The sequence below is a fragment of the Mustela erminea genome, chromosome 2, assembly GCF_009829155.1.
Source record: "Mustela erminea isolate mMusErm1 chromosome 2, mMusErm1.Pri, whole genome shotgun sequence".
Lineage (NCBI taxonomy): Eukaryota > Metazoa > Chordata > Mammalia > Carnivora > Mustelidae > Mustela > Mustela erminea.
In genome coordinates, this window is record NC_045615.1 from 139,953,719 (window position 1) to 139,980,151 (window position 26,433).

Below are 26,433 nucleotides of genomic sequence, written 5' to 3' on the forward strand. Positions count from 1 at the left end.
TTTTTTTTTTTTTTTAAATTTTGAGAGAGAGAGAGAGAGAGTGGTAGGCAGAGGGAGAAGCAGGCTCCCCAGTGAGCAAGGAGCCCAACACAGGACTTATCCTAGGACCCTGAGATCATGACCTGAGCCAAAGGCAGATGATTAACCCCTGAGCCATCCAGGTGTTCCTCTGACAAGGATTCTAGACATGGTGGTCAAAAATTAAGAAATTAGGGGCTGAGCCTGGGTGGCTCAGTGGGTTGAGCCTGTGCCTTCAGCTCAGGTCATGATACCAGCGTCCTGGGATCAAGTCCCGAGTCAGGCTCTCTGCTCAGCAGGGAGCCTGCATCCTGCCCACCCCTCCCCCCGCCTGCCTTTCTGCCTACTTGTGATCTCTCTCTGTCAAATAAATAAATAAAATCTTTTTTAAAAAATTAAGAAATTGACAATGGAGAAAAATAAAGTTGTGCCAAGTTTATTGGAGTCAGTTACTCTATATTTGAAGCTTCTGTCTCCTTAGGCTTCTCCTCCTAGAGGAGTCCGACTCACTCCTGGGCTATGACACCCGGGACTGCTGAGTAAGTGGGGGTTAGGACTCTACATATGTAAATTGGTCAAATTTAAAACAGTTGTGGCTTCTCTGTAATAACTTTTCCCTGAAATAATGGAGAAAAAGGCAAAAGTGTGGTACTGTGGGAGAACACATGCCCAGAAGGACATGTTGTCTGGGAATTTCTTTCTAAGGCAAGTATGATTCATGGAGGAGATACACGAAGGCCAGGCAGCCAAGGATTGGTTGGTAACTTGAGTCTCCACGTTTGAAGGGTATTAAGTTTAATTCCCCCAGCCTGGTGTATGTTTCAAGTATCACATAAATAAAATCCGCTCTTGAGATTGCTTAACTGGATTTTCCCAGCACTCTACTTTTTCCACTTCTTTTCCAACAAGCTTTGCCCAAGCCTTTAAAAGAACTTTTTTTTTTCTCTTTTCCCCTGCTTCTAAAGCACGTTGGCTTTGTTTAATAAGCAGAAGACTCTTAGGAAGTCTCGCTGTTAGGCAAGATTTTACTTCATAAATTTACTTTCTCAGGGATGAAATTTTCCCTCTTCTGTTATTAATCTACAAAAGAAGAATGCCACATGTAATCAAAATTTTTCCAAATGGCATGAGTAAGGGAGTTTATCTTGTGCCTATTGCGAAGTAGTTGGCAGATAAGCTCTAGAACGTGAGCTGCTCGGACTGACCTACAGAGGGAGTTGACAAACACAACATGAGAAAGAAAACTGATGATGGCCTAAAAGTCTAGTTCCAAAGTGGGGGTGTAGGGGGTAGGGGGGACAATCATGCTTACAGTGCAGTTTGCTCATGACGAGAAAAAGGATTTTGTTCCGTGGCTTCATGTTTCCATAAGCGTTGTCTATTTTCTTTTCTCACCGTTGACACACACAGGCTAAAATCATCTGCTAAATGCCAACTTCACAGCATCTGAGATCAGGAACAGGAATATATTCCAAGCTCCACAAGGCTAGGAACCGTGTCAGTCTCGTTTACCTGTGTACTGCACACCTGTCGGCACCTAGAAGGCGCTCAACCAATAAGAACTGAACAAATTCAAGAGGAAAAGATGTAGAAATTCCATCTTGGGGACAAATGGCGTGTGAAAGTAGAACTGGTTTGTTCTTTGGTAAATGGTGTGATGAAAAATCCCTAAGAGATGGAATTCATGTATAAATGCTATCTTCTGTATATTGACATTTTTATAACTTGACTCAATGTATTCGTTCAGCAAATATTTATTGAGTGTCCATTCTTGCCAGGCATTTCTCTAAGTGCTTGAGGCACAATACTCTACTGTATTATTCCATACTAGGCCAACTGGAAATAAAGTAATTAGTTGGGAGGAAAAAAAAAAGCATATTAAATAAAAGATAGAGAGCTGGGGGTGGTGAGAGAAGCTATTTTAAGTGGCATTGTCAGTGAAAGCCTCTCTGAGGTGAGAACTGAGGAGACCGGAAGGAAGCGTGGCAGTGAGAAAGACATTTGGAACACTCTTCCAGTCAGAAGGATGTGAGAACATCAGACCTCCAAGGTCTCCAAAGGTCTTGTAATTCTTGAGAAGCAGTAGCAAGAAGGCGATGGGACTGAGCATGGGAAGGCAAGGGTAGGAATACTAGAAATCCTCTACTTTGCTTAAGAAATCAAGCTAGAGGGGCGCCTGGGTGGCTCAGTGGTTTGCGCTGCTGCCTTCGGCTCGGGTCATGGTCTCAGGGTCCTGGGATCGAGCCCCGCATCGGGCTCTCTGCTCTGCAGGAAGCCTGCTTCCCTCTCTCTCTCTCCCTCTCTGCCTGCCTCTCTGCCTACTTGTGATCTCTGTCTGTGAAATGAATAAATAAAATCTTTAAAGAAAAAAAAAAAAGAAATCAAGCTAGACATGGATTGCATGGAGCACTGGGTGTGGTGCAAAAACAATGAATTCTGCTACGCTGAAAATAAATTTTAAAAATTAAACAAACAAACAAACAAAAAGAAATCAAGCTTGAAAGGTAACTAAAGTCCAAATTACATATGGCTCTGAAGGCTACTATTAAGATTTGGAAATTTTACTCTGAGTGTCTTAGGAAGCATCAGGGAGCTGAACAGAAGAGCGACACAATGGGACTGACTTGGCAAATGGCCGTCTAACTGCTATGCAGAGCGCAGAGGTAGAGAATCAGGGTAGAGGCCAGGAGGCCAGCTGGGAGGTCGCCCACAGAGCCCCAGGGCCGTCGGTAGCATGGCTGAGGGAGGCCATGGAGGTAGTGAGAAATGGATTACAAAGAGAGTATATTGAAGAGAGTAAGAAATTTGGCCCAAATCACTGGGCAAATGGTGCCATTTCAAGAGACTAGAAAAGGCTGAGGAAAGAACAGGTTTGACAAGGAGGAAGCAGAAGTCAAGGATTTGGTTTTAGACATTAAATTTGAGATGCCTTTTAAAGATTATTTATTTATTTGACAGACAGAGATCACAAGGAGGCCGAGAGGCAGGCAGAGAGAGAGGAGGAAGCAGGCTCCCGGCTGAGCAGAGAGCCCAATGCGGGACTTGATCCCAGGACCCTGAGATCATGACCTGAGCCAAAGGCAGAGGCTTAACCCACTGAGCCTCCCAGGCGCCCTGAGATGCCTTTTAAATATCCACATGGAGATACCAAGTCAGCAGTTGGTCATGTAGGTGTGGTGCTCAGAGAAGAAGTTGAAGCTGGGCATAAGGACTTGGAAATAAACCGCACAAACTCCGGAGGGGAAGTGTCTACTGTAACTCTGACCCTTTTTTCCACCTGCTCTACAGACTATGGCCTCAGGGCCCGTTACTCAGTTAAACATCCACCACATTCAGAACCCCCTGAAAGCAGGACACCACCAATGGCCACAGCTCAGGGGCAAGATACACATGTGCTTCCTATCCTGGGAGACAGAGGAAGTAGGGTAAGTTCCCTTGTACTCTTTACGTCAGGCTGTCCACCCATAAAAGGACAGTATCACACACTACTAGGTTCTCCCTGAAGAAGAGGGAGAAGATACCGCACACATGACAGTGAAGAGTTGCCCACACCTGGAAGAACCCCATGGCTGGAACCCAGGGCAGGGAGACTTGCCTGCGCTTAGGTGATCAGGTTCTAGAAAGCAGGCTCTGTGTTCTGATTATCGTCTTCTGTGGAACTTGGTACAATTTCAGTCAACCACTGCTGACTTGCTGTCTCCTCTTGAAGCATGATTGAGTCACTGAGAGCAAGCTGATGAAACTTGCCAGGTAATTCGCAAATGCTTTGTGAGATAAGGCCTCAAATCTGGCCCCTCTCCTATCAGCTCTCTGCCACTTTGAGAGGGATCTAGAAAATCATGTCACTCCCTTGGTCTTGAGGACACCCCACAGCCTTGAGGATAAAGTCTGAACTTAGCATGGCTCATAAAACTCCATAGGATCTGGTCCCTCCCAATCTGGATTTGTCTATGGCTGCTTTTTCTTAATATACACCAGGCTCCAGGTGTTAATGCTTTCCCTAACCAGCTTTCAGAGAAATGTTCTTTTGTGGTGTGTCCCCTTAAAATGGCCCTCCCTGCCTTGTCTACCTAGGGAACTTCTACTGATTCCTCAAAGTCCCAGTCAAGATCTTCTCTGTAAAGACTTCCTAAGCCCATGCAAGCAAAAATTTCTCCTTCATTTGAAACAACACTGTACTTAATTTCTCCATTAGAATGCTAACACACCATATGGCAATTACTTACAGAAACTACATCCCCTCTACTAGATTGTGGGCTCCTTTGAGAGAAGAGCCGAGAGGCCATCATCTCTGTGTTCTCTATACCCGACACATGGTGAAGTGAGCAGCAGAAACTTAATACATCTTGGCTAAATAAGTGAATAACAAAGACTGTCCTTCTAAGAATAAAGATGGCAGCTTACTGAGCAGCAGAAAAACATGGTGACCCAGCCAAAGGCAACAAGATACATGCTAGGGCTTGATGATGCTGTGCCAGTCAGGAACGTGAATTAATATGAACCAATGTCAGGCTATTGGGAACATATTTTGTATCCCTCTCTTTTTAGGAGCCTTGTCCTAGATTCATATTTGAGTTCCAGTGGGCTTTCTGAGGAGGCTGAACTCAGCCATGGAGACGCTGCTTAGCCTTAGCCAATCCCATAGTGGTCTCTGTCCACAGGATTCCTGGAAGGTAGAGGGCATAGGTTCTTATGGGAGTTAGTACATCTGGATGTCTAGGATATGTCCAGAATGCATCTGAATGACCCCTGGGTCTGCAAATAACACACTGGGTATAGGCATGACACAGTCCTGCGGATCTTAAGTGATCTTAACCTGGTCAGGTTGCATCATATAACCCTATAGGCTGTCAGATTGCATGGCAACATTTAGGGAATGTCCATGACCTTGAGACACATCATTTGCTTGAGTAATGAATGCTCTTACCTGCCCTTTCAATTTTGGCTCCCGGAAGGGGAGCCACCGCATGTCACACATGGTAGTAACAGGGCCAGTAGGTCAGGGTAAGGAGCATCCCACTCACGCTGGCAGTTTCTTGCCAGTATCTTGGCAATGACCCGGGACTCACCTGGATCAGCTGAGCTGCGCTTTCTGGGCTGCCGTACCGAAGGTCGTGTCCGTTGATGGCTAACACGCGATCGTTCTCCTCCAGCTGACCGTGTCGGTCTGCCACACCACCGTTCAACACGTTGAAGATGAACACCCCAGGCTCATCCACCCTGCGCACCAGTTTTATTCCAAGCTGCTCCTCGGGGCTGCTTTTGTTGAGAATCACCTGGAAACTGTCATTGCGGGGCCCGTAGGCGTCCAGCGCCTGTCCGCCGCTCCTGCTCTGGAACTTCTGCTCCCGCAGCACAGTGAGGCGCAGCACCTGGCACGGCTGCCGCAGGAGGCGCAGCGCGTAGTTGTGAGGTACGTTGCTGATGTCCATCCCGTTGACCTGGGTGGGACGGGGGGTGGGGGGCGCCGGAAGCTAGAGCGGATCAGCCAGCTCCGCCCGCCACAACCCTTCCCAGAAGGTCCAAGCCCACAGCGTCAGCAGCACCCTTCCTTCTACACTGCTCTGGTCTGTCACCTCCTCTGTCCCCATCTCCAGGTAACCCCACCTCCCGACAGGCCTTCTAGCCCCGCTTTCCTTTGGTTACCCGCACTGCCCGCGCAGCTCTCCCCGCAGATGGCGTCTCTCCTCAACCTGTCCCTGCATAGGCTCCCAGATTTATTTCCACAGTCCTAGCCCCCACTCCTGGTGCTTGCCAAAATCAGTGTTCAGCAGAAGGGGGGTGGGGTGGGGGTGGGCGGGCAGTAGAAAAAAGGAAGAAAAGGTAGGAAAAGGCAAAAGAAGAAAATGTCCCATTTAAGTTCACATGATTGCATTAAACTGCTGTTGAGATTAAGATGAGCTGACAGCATCCTTCCAATAGTCCCCAGATGACTTTTACTCCCCGGGTCATCCATCCCGCAATTTCCAGGGCCCAGTACAGCGCGCGCGCACGTGCACGTGCGCGCACGTGCATGTGTGTGGTTTTCAAGGCAATTGCTGCCTCTGACGTCTTTTGCCCATGGTCTCAACAAAGGGAAAAATTTTTTTTTGCATATTTTCAAACAAACTGGTGTGAATGAGTTTCTAGGCTCTCTGACTGCAAGGCTGGATCCCTTTAGCCTACTTAAAGGTCCTCAAGCTCAGCCCGCTCATTTGTGCCTCACATTAATTATCGGCGGAGCTGATGCCGCAGGGGGCTTTCTGGTTTTCATTACCCAGCCGGGAGGCTTACAGACCCTAGTGACAGTCACTGCTTTGCAAGAAAGCGATTTCACAGCAACACCATACTCTGCGCAGGGTCGAAGGACAGGGGCTCCGTAGAGGAGAGACAATCTGCTTGGATTTCTATGGTTGGGTAGGATTTCTTGTACCTGTACTTGCAGCCAATTGCTAAATGCGACTCAGGGTGAAATTTAAAGAGGTCTTTCTGCAGCCCACCATCCTGGGCTTCTGCCACCTGCCAAGGAAGGATGGAGGCTCTGGTGCAGAGAGCAGCTGACCGCCCTTGTCCACACCCAGGGGAGCTCACCAGCCCCCGTTCTGCTCTGTCACTGATCCTTGTGTCTGGTTTCTCCCATTGCACCCAGGCCAGGAGAAGGCCAGGGGTGTTTGCTAGACTGTCCTAGTAGCCCTTTGTCTGCAAGGGCCACTTGAAGGCCCAAACAATCAAAATGGCTTATTATGCAACCCTCCCGAGCAGGACAGCTCCTTCCCTCTGGAGGGGAAGCCACGCAGAGTGTCACTGAGGCCACCGTGGATGCTCTCTGGAGCTCAACAGGCCCTGCCTTATATTCCACCTCAGAGGCCAGTGGGAGTTTCAGGATGGTTAGGACAACTGCTTTAAAATCTTTCTCCTCTTATTCCAAAAAAAAAAAAAAAAAGAAGAATTTCTTTGTCAGAGAAAGAGCAGATGATGCGTCAGGAGCCGGCCCCTCAACCACTCAGAAGGAACAGGATGAAGCTCTCCTCTGGGCATTAGACAGGGAACGTAGGGCCAGGGAGGGATTTCTTGCCACGCTCGTCACATGTCTGACTTCTGTCTGATCAACAATTCTCCATTCTTCTTTTCTCTGCTCCTCAAAATTCTGCCCCAATGTCCTTCTTGGCACCCAAGCCTCAGAGGACAGAAATGCCCAAGGCGTGCCGTTCCACCAACCCGCCTGCCCCGTTACGTCCGTGGCTTGGTGGGAAGAACTTGGGATGACTTTTTGGTTTCTCTCACGGAGGGCCCTTAAGCCACTGGACGTTTACTCTGGAGGGGTGTGTGTGTGAATTGGGCTGACTAGGTAAAATACAGAATGTTCTATTAATCTGTTCTAAAAACAGCATAAGAAGATCTATGCTCCGGTTTTCTATTATTTTATGTTATTGTTACTTAAAGTAGGAGGAGGGGGTAGAAAGAAGGAGAGAGGGAGAGAAGCAGGAGGAGGAGAGAGGACAGCGGGCGGGAGCTGGAGGGGAGGGCAGAGAAAATGATACCGGGACAGAGATACTCTTCTACGCAAAGAGGGAGAGACCGGAAGAACAAGACAGACAGAAAGGGGCAAAGACCTATCTCAATTAAATCACAAGTCTCTGACGAAGAGTCCTCCCGCCGTAGTAACTATGCAAAGGGACCGCTTCACATTTATTTAGCATTTCCTCCATCCATCCACTGACTGGCTCTGAAGGCGTTTTTATTAAGCCCGTTTTCGTGGCCCCACAGCGATGGCGTCTACCTTCAGGATGATGTCCCCTGGCAGTAGCCGGCCATCCCTGGCAATCACTCCGTCACGGTAAATGTGCTGGATAATGATGTGGACCAGCGGGGTTTCGCTGCCTCCCACAAGTCTAATGGAGAGGCTTTCGTTAGGATCCACTCGATTGATCTTGACGCTAGTAATTTCACCATCTGGAATCAGGTGATACAACCTTGGAAAGACTAAAATGGACAAAGACAGTGTTTATTTAAGACACCCACCCAACGGACATTTCCAGCCATTCTTCTCCTTGCCAAGCTTTGACTTCAGCCAAACTAAACTATTCATCGTTCCGCGTACATGTTTTCCATTTTCCTGCCTCTGTGCCAGCATCAGTTTCTCTGCCTGGAATGTTTTTCATTCTAGGCCTAGACCCAATTTTTCCTTCAAGACTTGCATGAAATGATCCCTTTCAATTAAACTGTACCCTGATTCCTCTCTCTCCCTGCTCTGTCTAAACATCTCAATCCCCACCCCCACCCCCCACTGCCAAAGCTTCCATTGCTCCCAGCACTGAGCCTTCTGTTACCATCCACGTTCACTTCTGGACTCTGAGATCTTTGAAGACATCATTTCTGACTGTCCTGTGGCTGTGTGCACAGACCACAAGTGTCAGGTCAGCCCAAGCCTCCTGAGGGTAGAGCAGTGAAGGATAACAAAGGGTCGTTATGGAAGAGACTACAGTTTCAGCACCTACTTATCGAGAACAAAACCGAACAAACCTGCCCTTCTACCTTCTCAGGCCATTTTGAAGATTTCTCCCTGGAAGTCCCTGCTTTTTCAGGCTTAGGGAATTCCCAGGCCTCTCTCCCAGACACTGTTGTCAATAAAGCGAAGTCACACAGCCTGCTTGGTGACCATGGAGAGGTGGTGGCTTCCAGAAGCTTCTCCCGGATCTGGCCGCATTGCTAACTTCAGAGCTCACAGGAGATCTGGGGGTCTAGGTGGGTGTCTCAGACTTTACCTTTTAACTGGAGACTCTTCTTTGCACATGAACTCTTTCACGGGTCCCTTCCCCACCAGCCCCCACCCTACCCCTGTGCCCACATGCAGAAGAGCTTTCTCAGTTGTGCAGTTTGATAGCGACAGGGACTGTTGAGTGGCTTTCTGTTACATGCGAGGTGCTTTGAGCTTAGAGTGGGGAAGGGACAGGATTGGCTGGGTTGCAAAAGTAAGACTGCTCTCAGGGCCACTCACAGCCTGGGACTCCAGGTGACCTGCCATCCTGTCACCTTCGCTGGGTTTCTCTGAAACCAGGGATTCACAGAAGTCCCACAGGGGACTTGCCCTAGTCACCTATAAGCCAGCAATGCCGGCTGGAGCCATCCTCTGCCTCCGTCTGAGTAGAAGTGTGCAGAAGGGACGCCAGGACAGGCCAGGCAAGCTACACCTAGTTGGGTGGGAACAGCAGCTCCCGCCCTCTTGCTTGCTTGAGTGTGGATGTGGAAGGCGGAGATGCTTTCGTCTCCTGTAGCTGCTGACAGCTGCCTTTGCCCTAAGATTCTCTCTTCATTAAGTCATCCGGGAAGGGGAAAACTGCAGGTCTGGCTCTGCCTAACGCGCTCTGTTTTCAAAACCCATGACCTTAGTCCATTTTCCCTAATGAACTATGAGTTCATTAAGAACGGCTCAGCTCTCCAGGAACAATACAGAAAGAATTAAAATTACTTCAAAGTATTGCAGAACATGATAAACAAAGCAATTTAGCAGCCAGAGGAAGCCCGAGCCCTTGCAAATGTGGGTCCTTAACCTCCACTGGGATGTAATTTAACGTAAGCGATTGGCTTTGCTATGAGGCTGTGGGCAGCTGCCTTAATCTGTCAGTTCCTGGTGCGAACAGCAGTTGGGTGATTGAGTTCAATTAATGTTTAAACTACTTTGATTGCGTTAAGTAGGCCTTACCATAAGCATTTGTTGGAACAGGTCCCATGACTGGGAATGGTGACTTTTTAAAAAAAAATCACTTTGAACAAAGAAAGATTTAGATATAATCAGAGCTGCTGGTTCTTGCTCCCCTCCCTCTGCCTGTCTACCCCCTCCCCCACCAACAGATTGACAATAACCATCCTCCCAAACCAAAGCTACTCAGGGCATTTGATTTGAGAGTCTGAAAGGACACACCCAGTTGCATTGGTAGGCAGTGTTAACTAGAACCACACCAAAGAGACTGTAGTGACCTTGAAGAGTTAAATTTTGGGGGTGCTTTGGGGGCTCTGTCAGTTGGGCAGCCCACTTTCGGTTTGGGTTGAAGTTGTGATCTCGGGGTTGTGGGATGGAGCCCTGAGGCAGGCTCTGTGCTCAGCAGGGAGTCTCCTTGGGATTCTCTTTCTTCCTCTCCCTCTTCCCCCAGTGCACCACACACACACACACACACACACACACACACACACACACACAATCTCTCTCTCTCTCTCTCTCAGATAAATAAATAAATCTAAAAAACTTTTTTTTTTTCAGCTGCCAAACTTGCACTGGTCTGGAATAAAACAGAGTTGTTCAATATTGTGTCCTCACCGAAGGACTAAGGATAAGATCTTATTTACTGAGTGTTTGTTATGTGCCAGGCATTGAGCTAGCCACTTGCATGTGTATTTTTGGGGTTTAGTTCTTAAAACAACCCTATGAAGTAGATTCTTATTATCCCTGCTTCTTAGAGGACAGAATGTTGGAGCTCAGAGAAGTTAAGTAACCTGGCCAGGGTCACACAGCCAATCAACAGTGGAGCCTCTTTATCCTTGTAAAGAGGATATCCATCCTTGTAAAAAGGATGGATAAACTATGCCATGGGAGTTCATGGGACCAACCAGAGGCTGCTGAAGTAATGAGACTTGGCCATTTTTGAAAGCTTCGTTGCCTCACAAATCCTGAAAAGACCATCATGACCAGCCTTGCCAGGTATTAACACCTCATCCCATTCTGGAGTCACAGCTTCCTGGAGCATCTGGAGAAATCCATTCCCTTCCACTCTAAGCCACCTGCACACCTAACACAGCGGCCATCTTTCTGGAACATAGCATGGATCCTGCAGTAACACTCTGCAAAACCCTGAGTGAAGACTCCCAGATGCCGTCCAGGACCCTTCTAATCTAGCCTTAGCCTCATCTCCCATTACTTTCTAACAGAGTCAAGATCCCAGTGCCCCCCAGGTCCTAAGCCGCCCCACAGACACGGGTTACACTTCCTGCTGGGAAGTGATGCTCCTTTCCCTGGGGCTGCCACTGCCATTTATTTATAGCTCAGTCTTCATGGTATTTTATCCTCCTTTAGTCATGAATGAGCCTCTTGAAGCCAGGAACTGGATTTGATCATCTTTATATAAAATTATAAAGCCTAGGCCAGTAATTTCCACACAGTCATCTCTTACTAAAAAGGTTTCTGGAAGAAACAGGCAAATAAATCTTATGCGGGCAAAAGCAAACTTTACATGGAGGAGAATTCAGGACCCTTTCATGAGAGGAAGGACTGGCAGAAAGGAAGTTGTAATCCCATGTTCACGGCACATTTAGGGAACAACTGTATCTACCAGATATGATGCTCCACCTTGAGGATACAGACTCACAAAAGAACCTCTGCTCTTACAGAGGCAGTGACAGTGAAAAGTGACACCTGCTATACTAAAGATGCAGGGGCTTTGAGAGCACAAAGGTAAGAGGACTGAGGGAGTCAGGGAGGGCTTCTAGGAGGAGGCCAAACCTATGTGGCTCCTGGAAGGAGGAATGAGAATGGTGGCTGAAGGGGTGTGGGAGTGAAAGCTGAACAACAGCCTGGAAGGGAGAGAGACAGAGAGACAGTATTCACAGGACTGTAATGAGCTCAGAGTGGTGAGGGCATGTAGTGTGTGTATGCGTGAGCAGGGAAGAGCAGTGACAAGTAAGCAAGGGGGATTTTCAAGGACTGCTCATGGAGTCTCTGAAGGCATGATAAAGACAGTGGTTTAGGATCTACCTCTCAAACCCCTAGTGGGGGAGGGCGCTTAACCCAGTGGTTACCAGAGTGGGCTCTGGAGCTGGAAAACCTGAGCTAAAGTCCTAGGTCTGTCATTTTCTAGCTGGATGACTTTGGCCAAGTTACTCTCTGGGTCCCCTTTCTTCAGCTATAAAATGAGAATCATCGTCATTCCTATCCCTTAGCATTGTGACATCTAAATGGCTTAGGACAAAAACTACCTGGAACACAAGAAAGCTCCATTTTTTTTAAAGCTATTGTTACTGCTCTGAAGTTCTAACATAAGATAAGAAGATGCAGATGTAGTGAAAAGAAGGGGTCTGTGTACCCCAATGTTCATAGCGGCAATGTCCACAGTTGCCAATTGTGGAAAGAGCTGAGATGCCCTTCAACAGATGAATGGATAAATATGTGGTCTATATACACAATGGAATATTACACAGCCATCAGAAAGGATGAATATCCAACTTTTGCATCAACATGGATGGCACTGGAAGAGATTATGCTGAGTGAAATAAGTCAAGCAGAGAAAGTCAATTATCATATGGTTTCACTTACTTGTGGAGCATAAGGAGCAACATGGAGGACATTAGGAGAAGGAAAGGGGAAGTGGAGGGGAACTGGAGCAAGAGATGAAGCATGAGAGTCTGTGGACTCTGAGGGTTTTGGAGGGGAGGGGGGTGGGGGGATGGATGAGCCTGGTGGTGCGTATTAAGGTGGGCACGGATTGCATGGAGCACTGATGTTATACATAAACAATGAATCATGGAACACTACATGAAAAACTAACAATGTACTGTATGGTGACTAACATAACACAATTTTAAAAAAAAGGTATTTCCCAGCTGCATTTATAAACACATAAGATCTAAGATCCAACAGAGCCCAGGTTCTAGAGCCACATTACTGGAATTCAAAGTCAGGCAAGGTAATTTGGGGCAAAGCTAAGTAATCTCCCTGGGCCTCAATGTTCTTATCTGTAAAAGAGGGATAATAATAGTAGCCACTTCATACGTTCATTGTGAGCACTAAATAAGTTAATGCATGAGAAGCACACTCAGAACCACACATTATGCATAGTCGTACAAAGAAAGAAATACTTACATAGCATTTACTGCATGCCAGCCATGTTCTAAACGCTTTTCACTTAATTATTATTATCTCTTACTGTGTTAAGCTAGCACCTGAAAGTAAGGGCTCCAAAACCTATTTGCTCAACCTCTGTGGAAAGAGAACAATCATTTCTGCCTTTAGTTACTTGTGTAATGAGTAGGCTGATCAAGGTAAAAAATATTTTATGCCCTTGTGAAGAGAGGTGTCTTAGAAAGTGGATGGTGGTCTGGTTGTCATCGCTCCTGAGGTCATCCTGGAAGCCCAGCTCATGTCCATACTCATGGGGAGGTCGCCTACCTTCAGGGGCAGTGGTGTCTTCAGAATCTTCTCTGCCCTGGTCAGGTTGGTTGGCAACAGCACTCCCACTCTTCGTCCTTCGAAGAACACTCAAGGCTCGGTTTATTTTTTTAAAAGACCTGCTTCTGATAGTTGATCGCTCAAAGGGCCGTGCTGAGGACAAGAGAGAAGGAAGAAATAGTAGATGCACATTCACAGAAATCCTCTGTATGTGCATGTCTGGTCAGATATATACAATAACACAGGAGTAGTGATTACTTCTTGGAGATAGGATGATGAGATTTGCTTCTCTGTTCTGTCTCCATTTTCTACAATGAAATATATATGGTTTAAAAACTTGCTTTTCTTTCTTGCTGGGCTGGACTGAAGGTAGCAGCACTTTTCTTGAGCAGCATGGATGGGAAGGTGCTGACACTATGGGGTGGTGAATCATCAGACCCAACTTGGCCCCATCCACCAAGTTCGATTACACATTTTTAATGATCTGAGGTACTTGTGGTTTCATTTCACTTTGTACAATTGGATATTGGATGGCTGCCGAAACTACCAGAATGATTTCCCCTTAAAAAAAAAAAAATTCTAGAACTTTCTACAGTAAATATTCCACAGAGGGCAATCTCAAGGCAAGAAGCCCATTCCCAGACAACCACCCACTTGACTCACCCCTCATTCGGTTGCTCCGGCCAGAGTCCAGTGGGATGTCTGCTGGCTGACCATCCTCCGTAGTGGACACATAGGCAGGGTTGTCTAAGCCAGGCTCATTGGTCACCAAGGAGACGGTGGCAGCTTCAGAGACTTCTGGGGAGAGCGCTGTTGATGTGAGGCTCACACAGCCGTCTGGGCAGCCATCTTGAGAGCGCCTCTTCTTATCTTTGGTCAGGCCATAGTGGGAAGCACCTTTACAGCTGTTAAAACAAACAAACAAACAAACAAACAAACAAAAAACAACAGTGGGAGGTCAGAAAAGGCTTTGGCTTTGCTCATTGTTCAGCCCAGCTTCTTCAAGTACTCATGCTTGCTGCACTGGGAACGGGAGTTGTTTGCTCCAAGTCCCGCCCTCCCCCTATTCCATGTAGGTGCTCAATATACACTCACTAACTAAATGATTTAGTGATTCGAGGAAACAATAAAAAAAAAATGCTTTCTGCATTCTCTTAAAGCGCTCTCTCCACTGGCCTCTGGCATGCAAATTTATACAGTCCTCCTGGTGTCTATAAGATTAGAGCTTGAGATAGGCAGTTCTCAACTGTTTGGACTTGGTAACTCCCTCTTGTTGGTGTTTATTTTGACCACAAGAGCCCTTAGTAACACTCAGTCCTTTCTTTTGGGTTTGGTTCCCAAAGCACTGAACATAGATACAAAGCTCCTCCCAGATTCCATATTTAACTGTCCGTGGAGACAGAATTGCCATCACCACAAAGCCACAGGGGCTACTTAGTGTCGGCATTCTCTAGAGGCAAGCTTGCTGGCTTCCATGCTTCACCTCTGGGCTGCCGGCTGGAACCAGGGGCCAGGGACTCCTGTGCACTGAAGTCCCATTCATTGTCATGTCTTCTAACATTGGGAAAGTAAAACTACATTCATGGTCTATAAAAAGAAAACCATAATTTTTAAATAACCATTCACTCTCCATGTTGAGGAGCAGATCCAAGGGCCAAGAGGCCATATTTTGACCTAGGTCCATATTTTGCTGTGACTGTCTATGTGTCACTGAGAGAGTCATTTCAGCTCTTAGGTAGGGTTTTGGTCAGAAGGTGGTGAAGAGTTGATGATCTCGTACTGCAGCAAGCAGCTGCGGATGGCCCCAGCAGCGCCCACAGTTGTCGTGAAGGCAGAAATCATGGGGGTGAGCCCCTTTAACAAATGGCCATTTGCTTATAATGGATAATAATTATTTTTATCAATTCATTATAGAAAATCTTATGTGGTTCAGCTATTTTAAATAACCCTCTAAAAGTCTATTTGGAGAGATGCTTCACATTCTTCAAAGTAAAAGGAATCCAATAGCCATCCACAGTTGATATGCACCCAATTTACATGGTCTGTAGAAACCCAGAGCTGGTGGACAGGATGGTTTATTGTCTGGATCAGATTCCTCGCTCTGATTGGCCTGTGTAGTCTGGGGCTAATTTTGTTAACCTGGTTAAACTTTCTAACCTACACATACATTTGGGGCTGCTGTGAGTTCAGGTGGATATTAAGTCAGGATTTTTAGTACCCTGCCAGAGATACAGTAAGTCAACAGGAGACTGTAGATACTTCTATTTCTGGGATGCTGGTTTGTTCACACTCTTAACATCTCTGAGATGAGAATGCACGGGTGGTGGAGGGAGTCAGGCAGCTTCTACTGTCAAGCTGCCATCATGATGCAGATGGCATTATCTGAGCGGGACAAACACAGTCACTGGGGCCATCTTGTAACTTCCATTGAGTTGTGTCCATTCTTTTTTTTTTTTTTTTTTTAAATTTTATTTATTTATTTGTCAGAGAGAGAGCGAGAGCGAGCACAGGCAGACAGAGTGGAAGGCAGAGTCAGAGGGAGAAGCAGGCTCCCTGCGGAACAAGGAGCCCGATGCGGGACTCGATCCCAGGATGCTGGGATCATGACCTGAGCCGAAGGCAGCTGCTCAACCAACTGAGCCACCCAGGCGTCCCGAGTTGTGTCCATTCTTGATACTATGCCATGGAATTTCATTGCCGTTCAATGTCTTAGAAAAAGGTTTACATTATGATTCAGCACTGGAGTGAAAAGTTACTGTATATATTAAAAGCCTCAAAAACAGAGGAGCAGGATGTAAGTTTGAGGTTGATGAAGCGAATATTCATTGTTAGGAGGAGGACAGCAATTCCATATTTTCTTGCAAAGAGACAAGCAAATGCTTTATTTGCTTAGAAAGGAAGATGCCCCCAAGGAGATAAAAAGCAGTGTTATATTTCATTACTGAGATCATTGGACTGGACTGGACTATTTCATGCCAAACAATACAACTAGAGGGCAGGAGAGGTCACCAAATTTGTCTGAATGGATTTCAAATCTGTAGGAGTCTGATGCGACCAGTCCACACACTGCAGGGAAATCTTTAAAGGTGTTTTGGAATAATGTAACCAGTGGCAATATTTAAAATGGTTGGCACATAAAATATGTGTTGTATGATCAATGGCATCTTAGATTTGATGAGATGTGGTTTTAATATTAGTAGAAAAGGACTTTGATTATACAACCCTATATACCCTTAGCTTATAGAAGATGAAAACAGGCCTCCCGTTGTTAATGCTAGTCTTTCCCTCACTGAAAGAATTCAAGCTGCTGGCTTGAATTGGTAAGGTTTTACTGTTCTGATTAGCTACTTTGGCTTGAAATTGTTCTGCTTAAAAATAGCGAAGTGGTTGATATGGGAAACTAAAAAATTGGAAGAACCGCTGTGTGATGGAAAAAATAAAAGCCAGCATGCGTTTGAACAGCTCCAAAGTCATAAATACATGAGTGGAACACTTCCACACAAGCCAGCAATATTTGGTTAGCAACGCATGGGAAGGAAGTTCCTGGACTATTTAGTTGGACTGGAAACAGGCTTTCTTTTCTTGGGGAAGCAATGCCCTTGACCATGTGCCCTGCCAGAGCAGGAAATGAATTTTCCAGTTGGACAAATGGCTGGTAAGGGCACAAGCCATAGCTTCCTGGGAGGATATAGCATATCTCGGTGGAACAAAGGGACATCTTATTTGCTGCCGTATCTATGTGGAGGATTAAGGTATTTAAAATACCAGACTCTGAAGACCATGCCATTAAGAAACCATTGTTGTTCCAAGTTCTTGGGGTTCCAAAGTCACTTTTTTTTGTTGTTGTTTGTTTTTTTTGTTTTTTGTCTAGGAAAGGAAAAACCTTATAAAGTGGTTAAGTAACCTTCCCTTTGGCCTTTTATCATTTTTGTTTGTTTTTTTGTGTTTTTTTTTTGTTTTTTGTCTAGGAAAGGAAAAACCTTATAAAGTGGTTAAGTAACCTTCCCTTTGGCCTTTTATCATAGCTATCCTTACAACGGCCACAGGGTACAGAATCTAGATTTAAACATTCAGAATCGTACGCCTTATATAAAACAATGTTCTGCTAAAGCAACTCATAATTGTGTGATGTTGCCTGCTCCAGTTTCTTGGCTTAGCTTGAATCCAAGGCACGGAATGATCTATGAAGGTAGCAGCTTGTACTCACTAATTATCTCTTTCGTGGTGACTAATACTGAGGCCTCTTGATTTATAAGCACAAAAGAGGGGAAGAGCTGATTAACATTGGCCAGTACAGGAACATACAGTGAACCCTGGGCTGTGTTCAAAGCAAGCAGGATTTATTCTCCCTTTTAGTTATCCCTAGCACTAAGTACTCTCAGGTGGTGATGGCCAGGAACTTGAATGACAAACACAAGGAACATAAAAAACCCATTTTTCAACCAAACTATGCACTTTGGTATACCATCTGTTCAACAAAGCAACTCTGAAAATGAATTTTTTTTTTTGTAATAATAGTGTTGGGATCCTGAGCTCCTCTATCAAGGTTAGCAGAAACAAATCAGTCTTAATATAGAAGTGGACAACGGATGTGCCATGGCATTTTTGTCCTCATTTTTTTTTTTTTTTTGGTAAGGGAATGGGGAGCAAGAAGAGAAAATGAACCCCTTTCTTGCAAAAATTCCTGAGTCCATGAGTTTGCTACTAACAGAGTTGAGCTGAAGCATGATAGACCCCAACATAATTCACAGAGGCTCTGATGAGGTGTCCTGCTGAATTCAGCCAACCAGGAAGCATGAGCTGTTTTGCAGTGGAGGGCTCCCTTTTGACAGTGACCTTAACCACTTCGGATAGAAGAGTATACATTGTCTGTAAGAAAGAGCCTCGATACCTCATCATAATAGTCTGGCTAACCACACAACCTCCCTTTGATCTAACTTCCCTCACATTCTTTCTCTCTTTGTTCACTTCTGAACTAGGTAAACATCAAGTCTGTCCTTCATACTGAGTTCATTATTTGCCTCGTCTGATCCTACTTTAAACCAAGTCTTAGAAGCTCATATGCTAGTGAAGTGAGGAAGCGAGGATGAGGAGGCCAGGTGGGGACCATGGTGAGGTGAGCTGCTCCATTTCAAGGCCCAGCAGCCGCTACAGGCCTTCACTGGTCCTTGTCTCCACAAGACCAGCCCAAGAGCAATTAGGTAAGAAAAAGAAATCAAATGCATCCAGACTGGACAGGAAGAAGTACACTTGTCACTATTTGCAAATGACATGATATTACAGAAAGCCCTAAAGATCCCACAAAAAGACTATTAGAACCCATCAATGAATTCAGTAAGGTTGCAGGATATAAAATCAATATACAAAGATCTGTTGTGTTTCTATATACTAACAATCTCTGCTAATTAAGAAAGCAATTCCACTTATAATTGCATCAAAAGAAATAAGATACCTCAGAATAAATTTGACCAAAGAGGTGAAAGATCTGTACACTGAAAACTGGAAGACATTGACAAAAGAAATTAGAGATGGTACAAATAAATGGAAAGATATCCTGTGCTCGTGGATTAGAAGAACTGGTATTATTGAAGAGTCCATAGCGCCTACAGCAATTCAGATTCAAGGCAAACCCTATCAAACTTCCAATGTTATTTTTCACAGAAATAGAATAACCTAAAATTTGTATAAAACCATAAGAGACTTCCAATAGCCAAAGCGATCTTGAGAAAGAACCAAGCTATAGGCATTGTCTGATTTCAAACTATTTTACAAAGCCATAGAAATCAAAACATTATAGTCTTGGCATAAAAACAGGCATATGGATTTATGGAAGAGAATAGAGTCTAGAAATAAACCCAAACATATATGGTCAATCAATTTATGACAAAAGTGGCAAGAATATGCAATAAGAAAAGGGCAGTCTTCAATAAATGGTGCTTCAATAAATGGTGCAATAAACCGGACAGCCACATGCAAAAGAATGAACCTCGAGTACTGTTTTCCACCATATCCAAAAATTAGCTGAAAATGGATTAAAGACCTGCAACCCTACAACTCCTAGAAGAAAATACAAGCAGTAAGCTCCTTGCCATCAATCTTGGTGATCACTTTTTGGACCTGACACTGAAAGCAAAGACAACAAAGGCAAAAATCAACATGTGGGGTCACATGAAACTAACAAGCTTCTGTCCAGCACAGGAAACCATCACTGAAATGAAAAGGCAGACTACAAAACGGAAGAAAATATTTACAAATCATATATCTGATAAAGGGTTCATATCCAAAATACACAATATAATAGCAGAAACAATCAGATTGAAAATAGGCATATATGGATGACCAAGAGGTACATGAAACTATGCTCAACATCTCTAAATGTCAGGGAAGTGCAAATGAAAACCACAGTGAGATATCCTTGAGATATCACCAGTTAGAATGGCTGTTACTGAAGACAGTATTGGTGAAGATATGGAAAAAAGAGAACCCCTGTGTGCTGCTTGTGGGAACATAAATTGATGCAGCCACTCTGGGAAACAGTATGGAGGTTCCTCAAAAAAATCTAAAAACAGAAATACCATGTGACCCCGCAGTTCATGTCTAGGTCTTTATCTGAACAAAACAAAAACACCAATTCCAAAAAACATCTGCACCCCATGTTTACTGGCCCATTATTTACACAAGCCAAGAAATGGAAGCAATTTAAGTGTCCATCAATAAAGGGATGGATAAAGAAAATGTGCTATCTATAAGATAAAATATTATTGAGCCATAAAAAAGAGGGAAATCTTGCCATTTGTGACAACGTGGGTGGACCTTGAGAGCATTGGGCTAAGTCAGAAAAAGACGAATTCCATCTGATCTCATTATGTGTGGAATCCAAAATCATAGTAGCAAAAACAAGACAAAAAGTCCCAGGCTAATAGGAACACATTGGGGGTTGTAAGAGAGAATATGGGGGTAGATACCATGGGTAAAAGAGATCAAAAAGTTATAAACATCAGTTATAAAATTAAAAAGTCATAGGGATATAATAATGTATAGCATGGTGACTATAGCTAATAATACTGTATTGCATAGTTGAACATTGGTAGGATGGGGGAGGGAGACAAACCATAAGGGACTCTTAATTTCAGGAAACAAACTGAGGGTTGCTGGGGGGAGGAGGCTTGGGAGAAGGGGGTGGCTGGGTGATGGACACTGGGGAGGGTATGTGCTATGGTGAGTGCTGTGAATTGTGTAAGACTGATGAATCACAGACCTGTACTCCTGAAGCAAACAATACATTATATATTTAAAAAAATTTTTTTTAGGGCGCCTGGGTGGCTCAGGGGGTTAAGCCGCTGCATTCGGCTCAGGTCATGGTCCCAGGGTCCTGGGATCGAGTCCCGTATCGGGCTCTCTGCTCAGCAGGGAGCCTGCTTCCCCCTCTCTCTCTCTCTGCCTGCCTCTCTGTCTACTTGTGATCTCTGTCTGTCAAATAAACAAATAAAATCTTTTTAAAAAAAAAATTTTTTTTTTAAATAAAGGGGGAAAATCCCAAGACTTTAAAAAAAGAAAAAAAAAGTTGGTAGGAAAGTAAACCTTAAAATTTCTCCCCAATATAAAAATTTGTAACTATGCAATCGATGATGTTAACTAGACTTCCTGTGCTGATCATTTTACAATATCAAATCATTATGTTGTGTACCTGAAACTAATCGTTGATATAGTTATATGTCAGATAAACCTCAAGAAAAAAAAAAACACACTAGTGTCGCTGGAATGAAAACTTTATAAGCTGAAATCTAGTTTCTAATATGCAGCCTCTTGATTTTTAAAAGTTAACAACAGATTCAACATTTTAAAACCCATGGCATGGGCCAAAAAAACACATCTGTGAGCCCGATCTATCTCAAGGGATAACAATTTCTACCTGTGGGAATTAAAACAAACCAACCAACCCTGCCAATGTGAATAGGTCTGACCCATTTCTCTCTTCTCAGTCCCCTTTGAGGCAATGGTACCCTCCTTTTACTCTTTCTCCAATCTCCTTCTGTCCCCATTTGAGTGAGGGTGTGTGCATTCATGCATGGGGAGATGGCTCCAAAAGGGGGTTCTCTTTTATGATCTACCCCAGCCCTATCTTTTTATAAGTACAAAAATAATGTAATAAAGTTCAATATTCATTAAAATACTTGGTTTTTCATTTAATACAGACTTATGGAATGCTTCCTGAGAAAGACTACACAGTAAAGTGGGAAAAGGACAGGCTTTCAAGTCTAAAACATCTGGGTAGGAATCCTAAATCCTAAATTTTCGACTTGAGAATATCTATGAAACATCCACAGCTAACCACATCTTTAATGTTGAAAGGTGCATGCTTTTTCACTGAAGTCAGGAACAAGACAAAGATATCCTTTCTCACTGTTCCTTTTCAGTATTGCACTAGAGGTTCTTACCAGGGCACTATGGCAAGAAAAAGTAGTAAACAGAATATGACTGGAAAGGGAGAACTAACTCTTTCTATTCACAGAAAACATGACTGTCTATGACCTATTTGAATGTCAATTTCCATTTGTTCTTTGCAAGTAGTCAGACATGCAATTGATTTTTTTTTAAGTTAACCTTGTGTCCTGCAACCTTGTTAAATGTACTCATAAGTTCTACTCGCATTTTAGTATTTTATTTGGGATTTTCTACCCAGCTCTATTTCTGATCAAAGAAGTCAGAGCAGGAGCCTGAATTCTCAGCTGTTTGTCTTTCACTGCTAAGAGAGCTAATTACTTGCCCTAAGCTATTACATAATGAGAAAGGGAGCCATTCAACCCTAATGGATGTATTTGCTCTTTCAGGCAAAGAGAATCAAGATTGGGGGTTCTGGAGGGGGGTGAGTTTCTTTGCCAATGGCTGGCTGTTAGGCTTCAGCTACTCCACTGAACAGAAAGAATCACTCAAACTTCGCTCAGGGACCTTGGGGCCAGGCCAGGGGACTGCTGCAAGAGACAAGGTCACCATGAGATAGCAACAGGCTCTCATTTGTGTCCTTGGATGAGGCAACAGGGGGACAGGCCATTGAGATTCTCAGGAACCTATAGTGCTTCAGGCTCCGAGGGAGCTTTATCAAGGAGCTGGTGACCCCACAGACTGAGACTGGTTCTCAGACGTGTGTGTTCCCATCCCATCCATCCTAACCTCCCAACACAATTTACTCAAAAATTTCCTGTAGAAATATTGGGAAATATAAGTATCTGTTTACCAGATACTCCCAATTCCTCGAACTGACATTCCAGACTTTGCCCTATCTGTATGGATCGTGGGCTCCACACAGGGTCTGGCAACCCAGAAGGGGGTTGGAAAGAACACCTCTATTACCTATTGACCTACCATGTACTGTGTTATGCTCTGCATATGTGGTCTTCTTGAACCATCCCAATTGTCCTGAAATAGTCACAACGTCACCTTCACTTCACGGATGAGGATGTGGGGAAAGAAAGCCTTGTCTGTGTTCACAGAGTAGAGCTGGGATTGGAATCCAGGCTGTGGGGGTCCATGCTTTCTTCCCTCCCATGGCCTGGCCTCCCGCCTGGAACTTTCCTGCACTCCAGGCTCATAGATCAACCTGCTTCCTTCATGTCTTCACTTCCACATTTCATAGGCACCTTGACTTAACATATCCAAACACCCTAAGCTTCCCTGCCAAACCAGCTCTTCCCACATCTTCCCAGCTTTATTGAACAGCACCTAACATCCTTCCTGTTGTTCAGGCCAGAAACCTCAGAGTCATCCCCAATTCCTTTCTTTCTCTCACCACTCCAAAGACAACCAAGAAGATATATCCAGACTCCAACTACTTCTCATCACTTCCACGGCCACCATCCTGGTCCGGGCGACCATCACCAATGCCTGGATTATCACAATAGCTTCCAAAGAGGCTTCCCTGCTTTTACACTTGTCTCCCTTCCCCATCCATTCTCCACAGAGCTTACGGTACTCACAGTGGCTCACTAGGTCCTGTGTCCTTGGTCCCATTACTTCTGCCTTCATCCCCACCCCTCACTCATGTACCTCCTGCTGGTTCTCGCAGGGCCCAGCATATCCCTGCTTTGGGGGGCTTTGCAGTCTGCTGTTGCCCCGTCTAGAACACTCATTCCGGGTTTCCATGGGGTCTGCTCCCTCTTCTTCAGGTCTGTGATTAAAATCCACCTTCCCTGACCACCTTACTCAAAGCAACTTTTTGTCCCCCTGGCATATCTTATCCCCACTCTCTCCGTTCTGCTTATTTTTTCTCTACAGCATGCAAGCTCCAAAGGGAGGCTGGGAAGAGTCTGGTTTCATACTTTAGCCAATAGACCAAACTGGGAAATGTGATCATTCTAGGAGCATGATGACTTCCTCGTTGGGGCTCATATTGGTGCTGCGGGAAGTCAGCTTGCAGATTCCCACATCACTCCTGCCTACCTTCAAGGCACATTAGTTCTGCCCCAGCCAATCCATTAGCTCTGGGCAAGTCTTGCTCCAGGGTCTATAAAGGGACAATGTCTTACTTACCCCGTGCCTCTTAGAGGGTGTGAACAGCATGTACCTTTGCTAGGGGAGGCATTCAGTCAACATTTGTTGAGTTGAACTAAGACAGTCACCCTTCTGGTGTTCACTTTATTGAAATTACCAAACACAGAATGGACAGATTCAACCCCATGGTCCCGACAACGTAATTATCATGATTGTGATAGGATGCCAGTCTCCTTTCTTACCCTCAGCAAGCTCATGATGTTTCTTTTAATTTCCCTCACTCCAACTCTAGAGGAGAGAAATGAGATAGAAGAGGGAAGACCTTTTTTTGATTCCTTCTCCCCTTTGCACATACTTCCCTAGTAACTCATTTTTTAAATCCCTCCTCGATACCCAACAGGATTTTATTTGATCTGGGTTCCAAAACTAGTATACACATGGTAAAACTAAGTAATAGTTACCATACATCTTCTTTTGATGGATTATGTTGGTAGAGCAGGGCAAGTAATCTTAAAATACTTGGTTTTTCATTTAATACAGACTTATGGAATGCTTCCTGAGAAAGACTATACAGTAAAGTGGGAAAAGCACAGGCTTTCAAGTCTAAAACATCTGGGTAGGAATCCTAAGTCTGCCACCTTCCTGCTCTGTGTCTTTGAACAAATTCCTTAATCCCTGAGGAATTATATCAGAATTTATATCAGGAAATGAGCCTCATTTCCCGATATAAAATGGGCACAAGAATGTTTACCCAAAGGTTTAAAAATTCACGCAAAGTGCTTAACAGCACCTGGAATATAGGAGTGATGAGCAGTAATTAGCGTAGTGGTTGTATAACAGGCATGATGTTAGACACTATGGAGGCAAAGAAAGAAACCACCCTAAGCAGTGAATGCACTCAAGGAGATGAACATGAAAACAAAGAACCACCAGGCCACATTATCTGAAAGAGGAGACACGAGCCACGTGTTGAGAGATCAGAGGAAGGGCCGCTCGCTCTGCTTGGAGGTAACCAGAGGAGGCCTCCCAGAGGACAGGACACTGGGGCTGAGTCTAGAAAAATGAAGGACGTTGGTCTGGCAGTCTAGATATGAATGTTAGATTCGATGATCCCAGGGATTCAAGTCCATGGCAAGTACCAGCATTAAAGGGCTCAGTCCTGATAATGGAATTGGGATGGACTTGTCCCAAGTGACATTGATGTGGTGGGGAAAAAAAAAGAAAAAGCCCCGAAGTAAGACCAAAGAGGACAGATGCTTGGATAAACCCAAGACATCTGACTACCAGTGGCTAATCCACTTCTGAGGTTCAGCAGGATTGAGCCATGCCCGTGGGGGCAGGAGATAATTGGGCACTGAGAAATCAGATGCTGACACTGGAGAGAATAGGAGGGAGCCGGAGCGATGCAGTGGAGAGTGGAAGGTTCAAGCTCCCTCAGAGACTCTGATTGTCCATCTAAAATGGACCTCCTTTCCCACGGGCTCCTGATTTCCCTTCCTGGCCCTTCACGTCTTTGGAAATTAATTTGTATGTTTACTTGCTTCCCTTGCAAATACGTGTCTCCCCCCAAAAAGAACATAGCTTCCATGTGATTAAAAGTCCAGCTTGTCTTGCTCACGGCGACATTCTTAACTGTGCTGACAGCACTCATGCACGTGAGTACATCGGCAGCCTGAGAGATTTGGGAAACACTTCTTTCTCTTATTCCTTTTACTAAATGCTTTCTGTTTATACTTTTAATCGTGCTGTCTTCTTCTGATGGATTTTATTGAGGTATAATTGATATATGACATTGTTAGATTCAGGTAGACAGCGTGATCTGATATTTGTATATATTACAAAATGATCAAAATAAGTCTACTTAACGCCCGTCACCTACACACAGTGATGTTTTCCTTGTATGAGAACTTTTAAGAGTTACTCTGAGCAACTTGCAAATATGACATACAGTGTTATTAACTGTAGTACCATGCTGTGCGTTCATCTCCATGGTTTATTATATAACTGGACATGTGTACCTTTTTATGCCCTTCACCCATTTCACACACTCATCCTCCTCCTGACAACCATCAGTCCATTTTCGGTATCTAGGAACTCTCTCTTTTTTTTTTTTTTTAAGATTTTATTTATTTATTTGACAGACAGAGATCACAAATAGGCAGAGAGGCAGGCAGAGAGAGACGAGAAAGCAGGCTCCCTGCTGAGCAGAGATCCTGATGTGGGGCTCCATCCCAGGACCCTGGGATCATGACCTGAGCTGAAGGCAGAGGCTTTAACCCACAGAGCCACCCAAGCGCCCTAAGGAACTCTTTTTTTTCTTTTTTTTAAATACTCCACATTTAAATGAGATCATATGGTATTTGTCTTTAACTGACTTCACTTAGCATAATGCCCTGTGCTGTGTTTTTCCTTGCTCCTTTTATTAGATGCTTTATGTTTATACTTTTAATTGTGCTGGCCCAGATGTGTTTTATTTGTTGCAGGCTGCCTGGATTCTTTTTTTCGAAGAAGGCAGGCTATATATTTTAAATACACGATGACTAGTATTTCATGATCCTTTTAATGCACAGCACTAGAAATTCTTGTGTTTAAGATAAAAATAAATGCATCAATCATCATCTTCCCCAAACAGTCCCATTTGAGCTCCCTGAGCCCACCCTCGAGCAGGACCCACCCTTGCGAATTAATCCTGATCATGTTACTTGGATAAGACTCAAGTGACAGCAACACCACTCCTATTAAGAGGATTCATTCGTCTGGCTCTCAGGCAGCCTGGTCGCAGCACAGGATCT

The 26,433-nt window shown here is 44.7% G+C and overlaps 1 protein-coding gene across 3 annotated transcripts in view; it reads right to left on the reverse strand.

Moving 5' to 3' along the window:
- The window catches only part of LNX1 (ligand of numb-protein X 1), a 180,052-nt gene that overhangs the window by 23,537 nt on the left and 130,082 nt on the right, over positions 1–26,433 (reverse strand). For all 3 annotated transcript variants that reach the window (XM_032334302.1, XM_032334301.1, XM_032334303.1), the window contains 4 exons: positions 13,817–14,058; positions 13,154–13,306; positions 7,778–7,980; positions 5,088–5,459 (listed from right to left, as the gene is read on the reverse strand). In XM_032334302.1, coding sequence (XP_032190193.1) covers positions 5,088–5,459; positions 7,778–7,980; positions 13,154–13,306; positions 13,817–14,058 — 970 coding nt within the window. The remainder of the gene's footprint in view (positions 1–5,087; positions 5,460–7,777; positions 7,981–13,153; positions 13,307–13,816; positions 14,059–26,433) is intronic.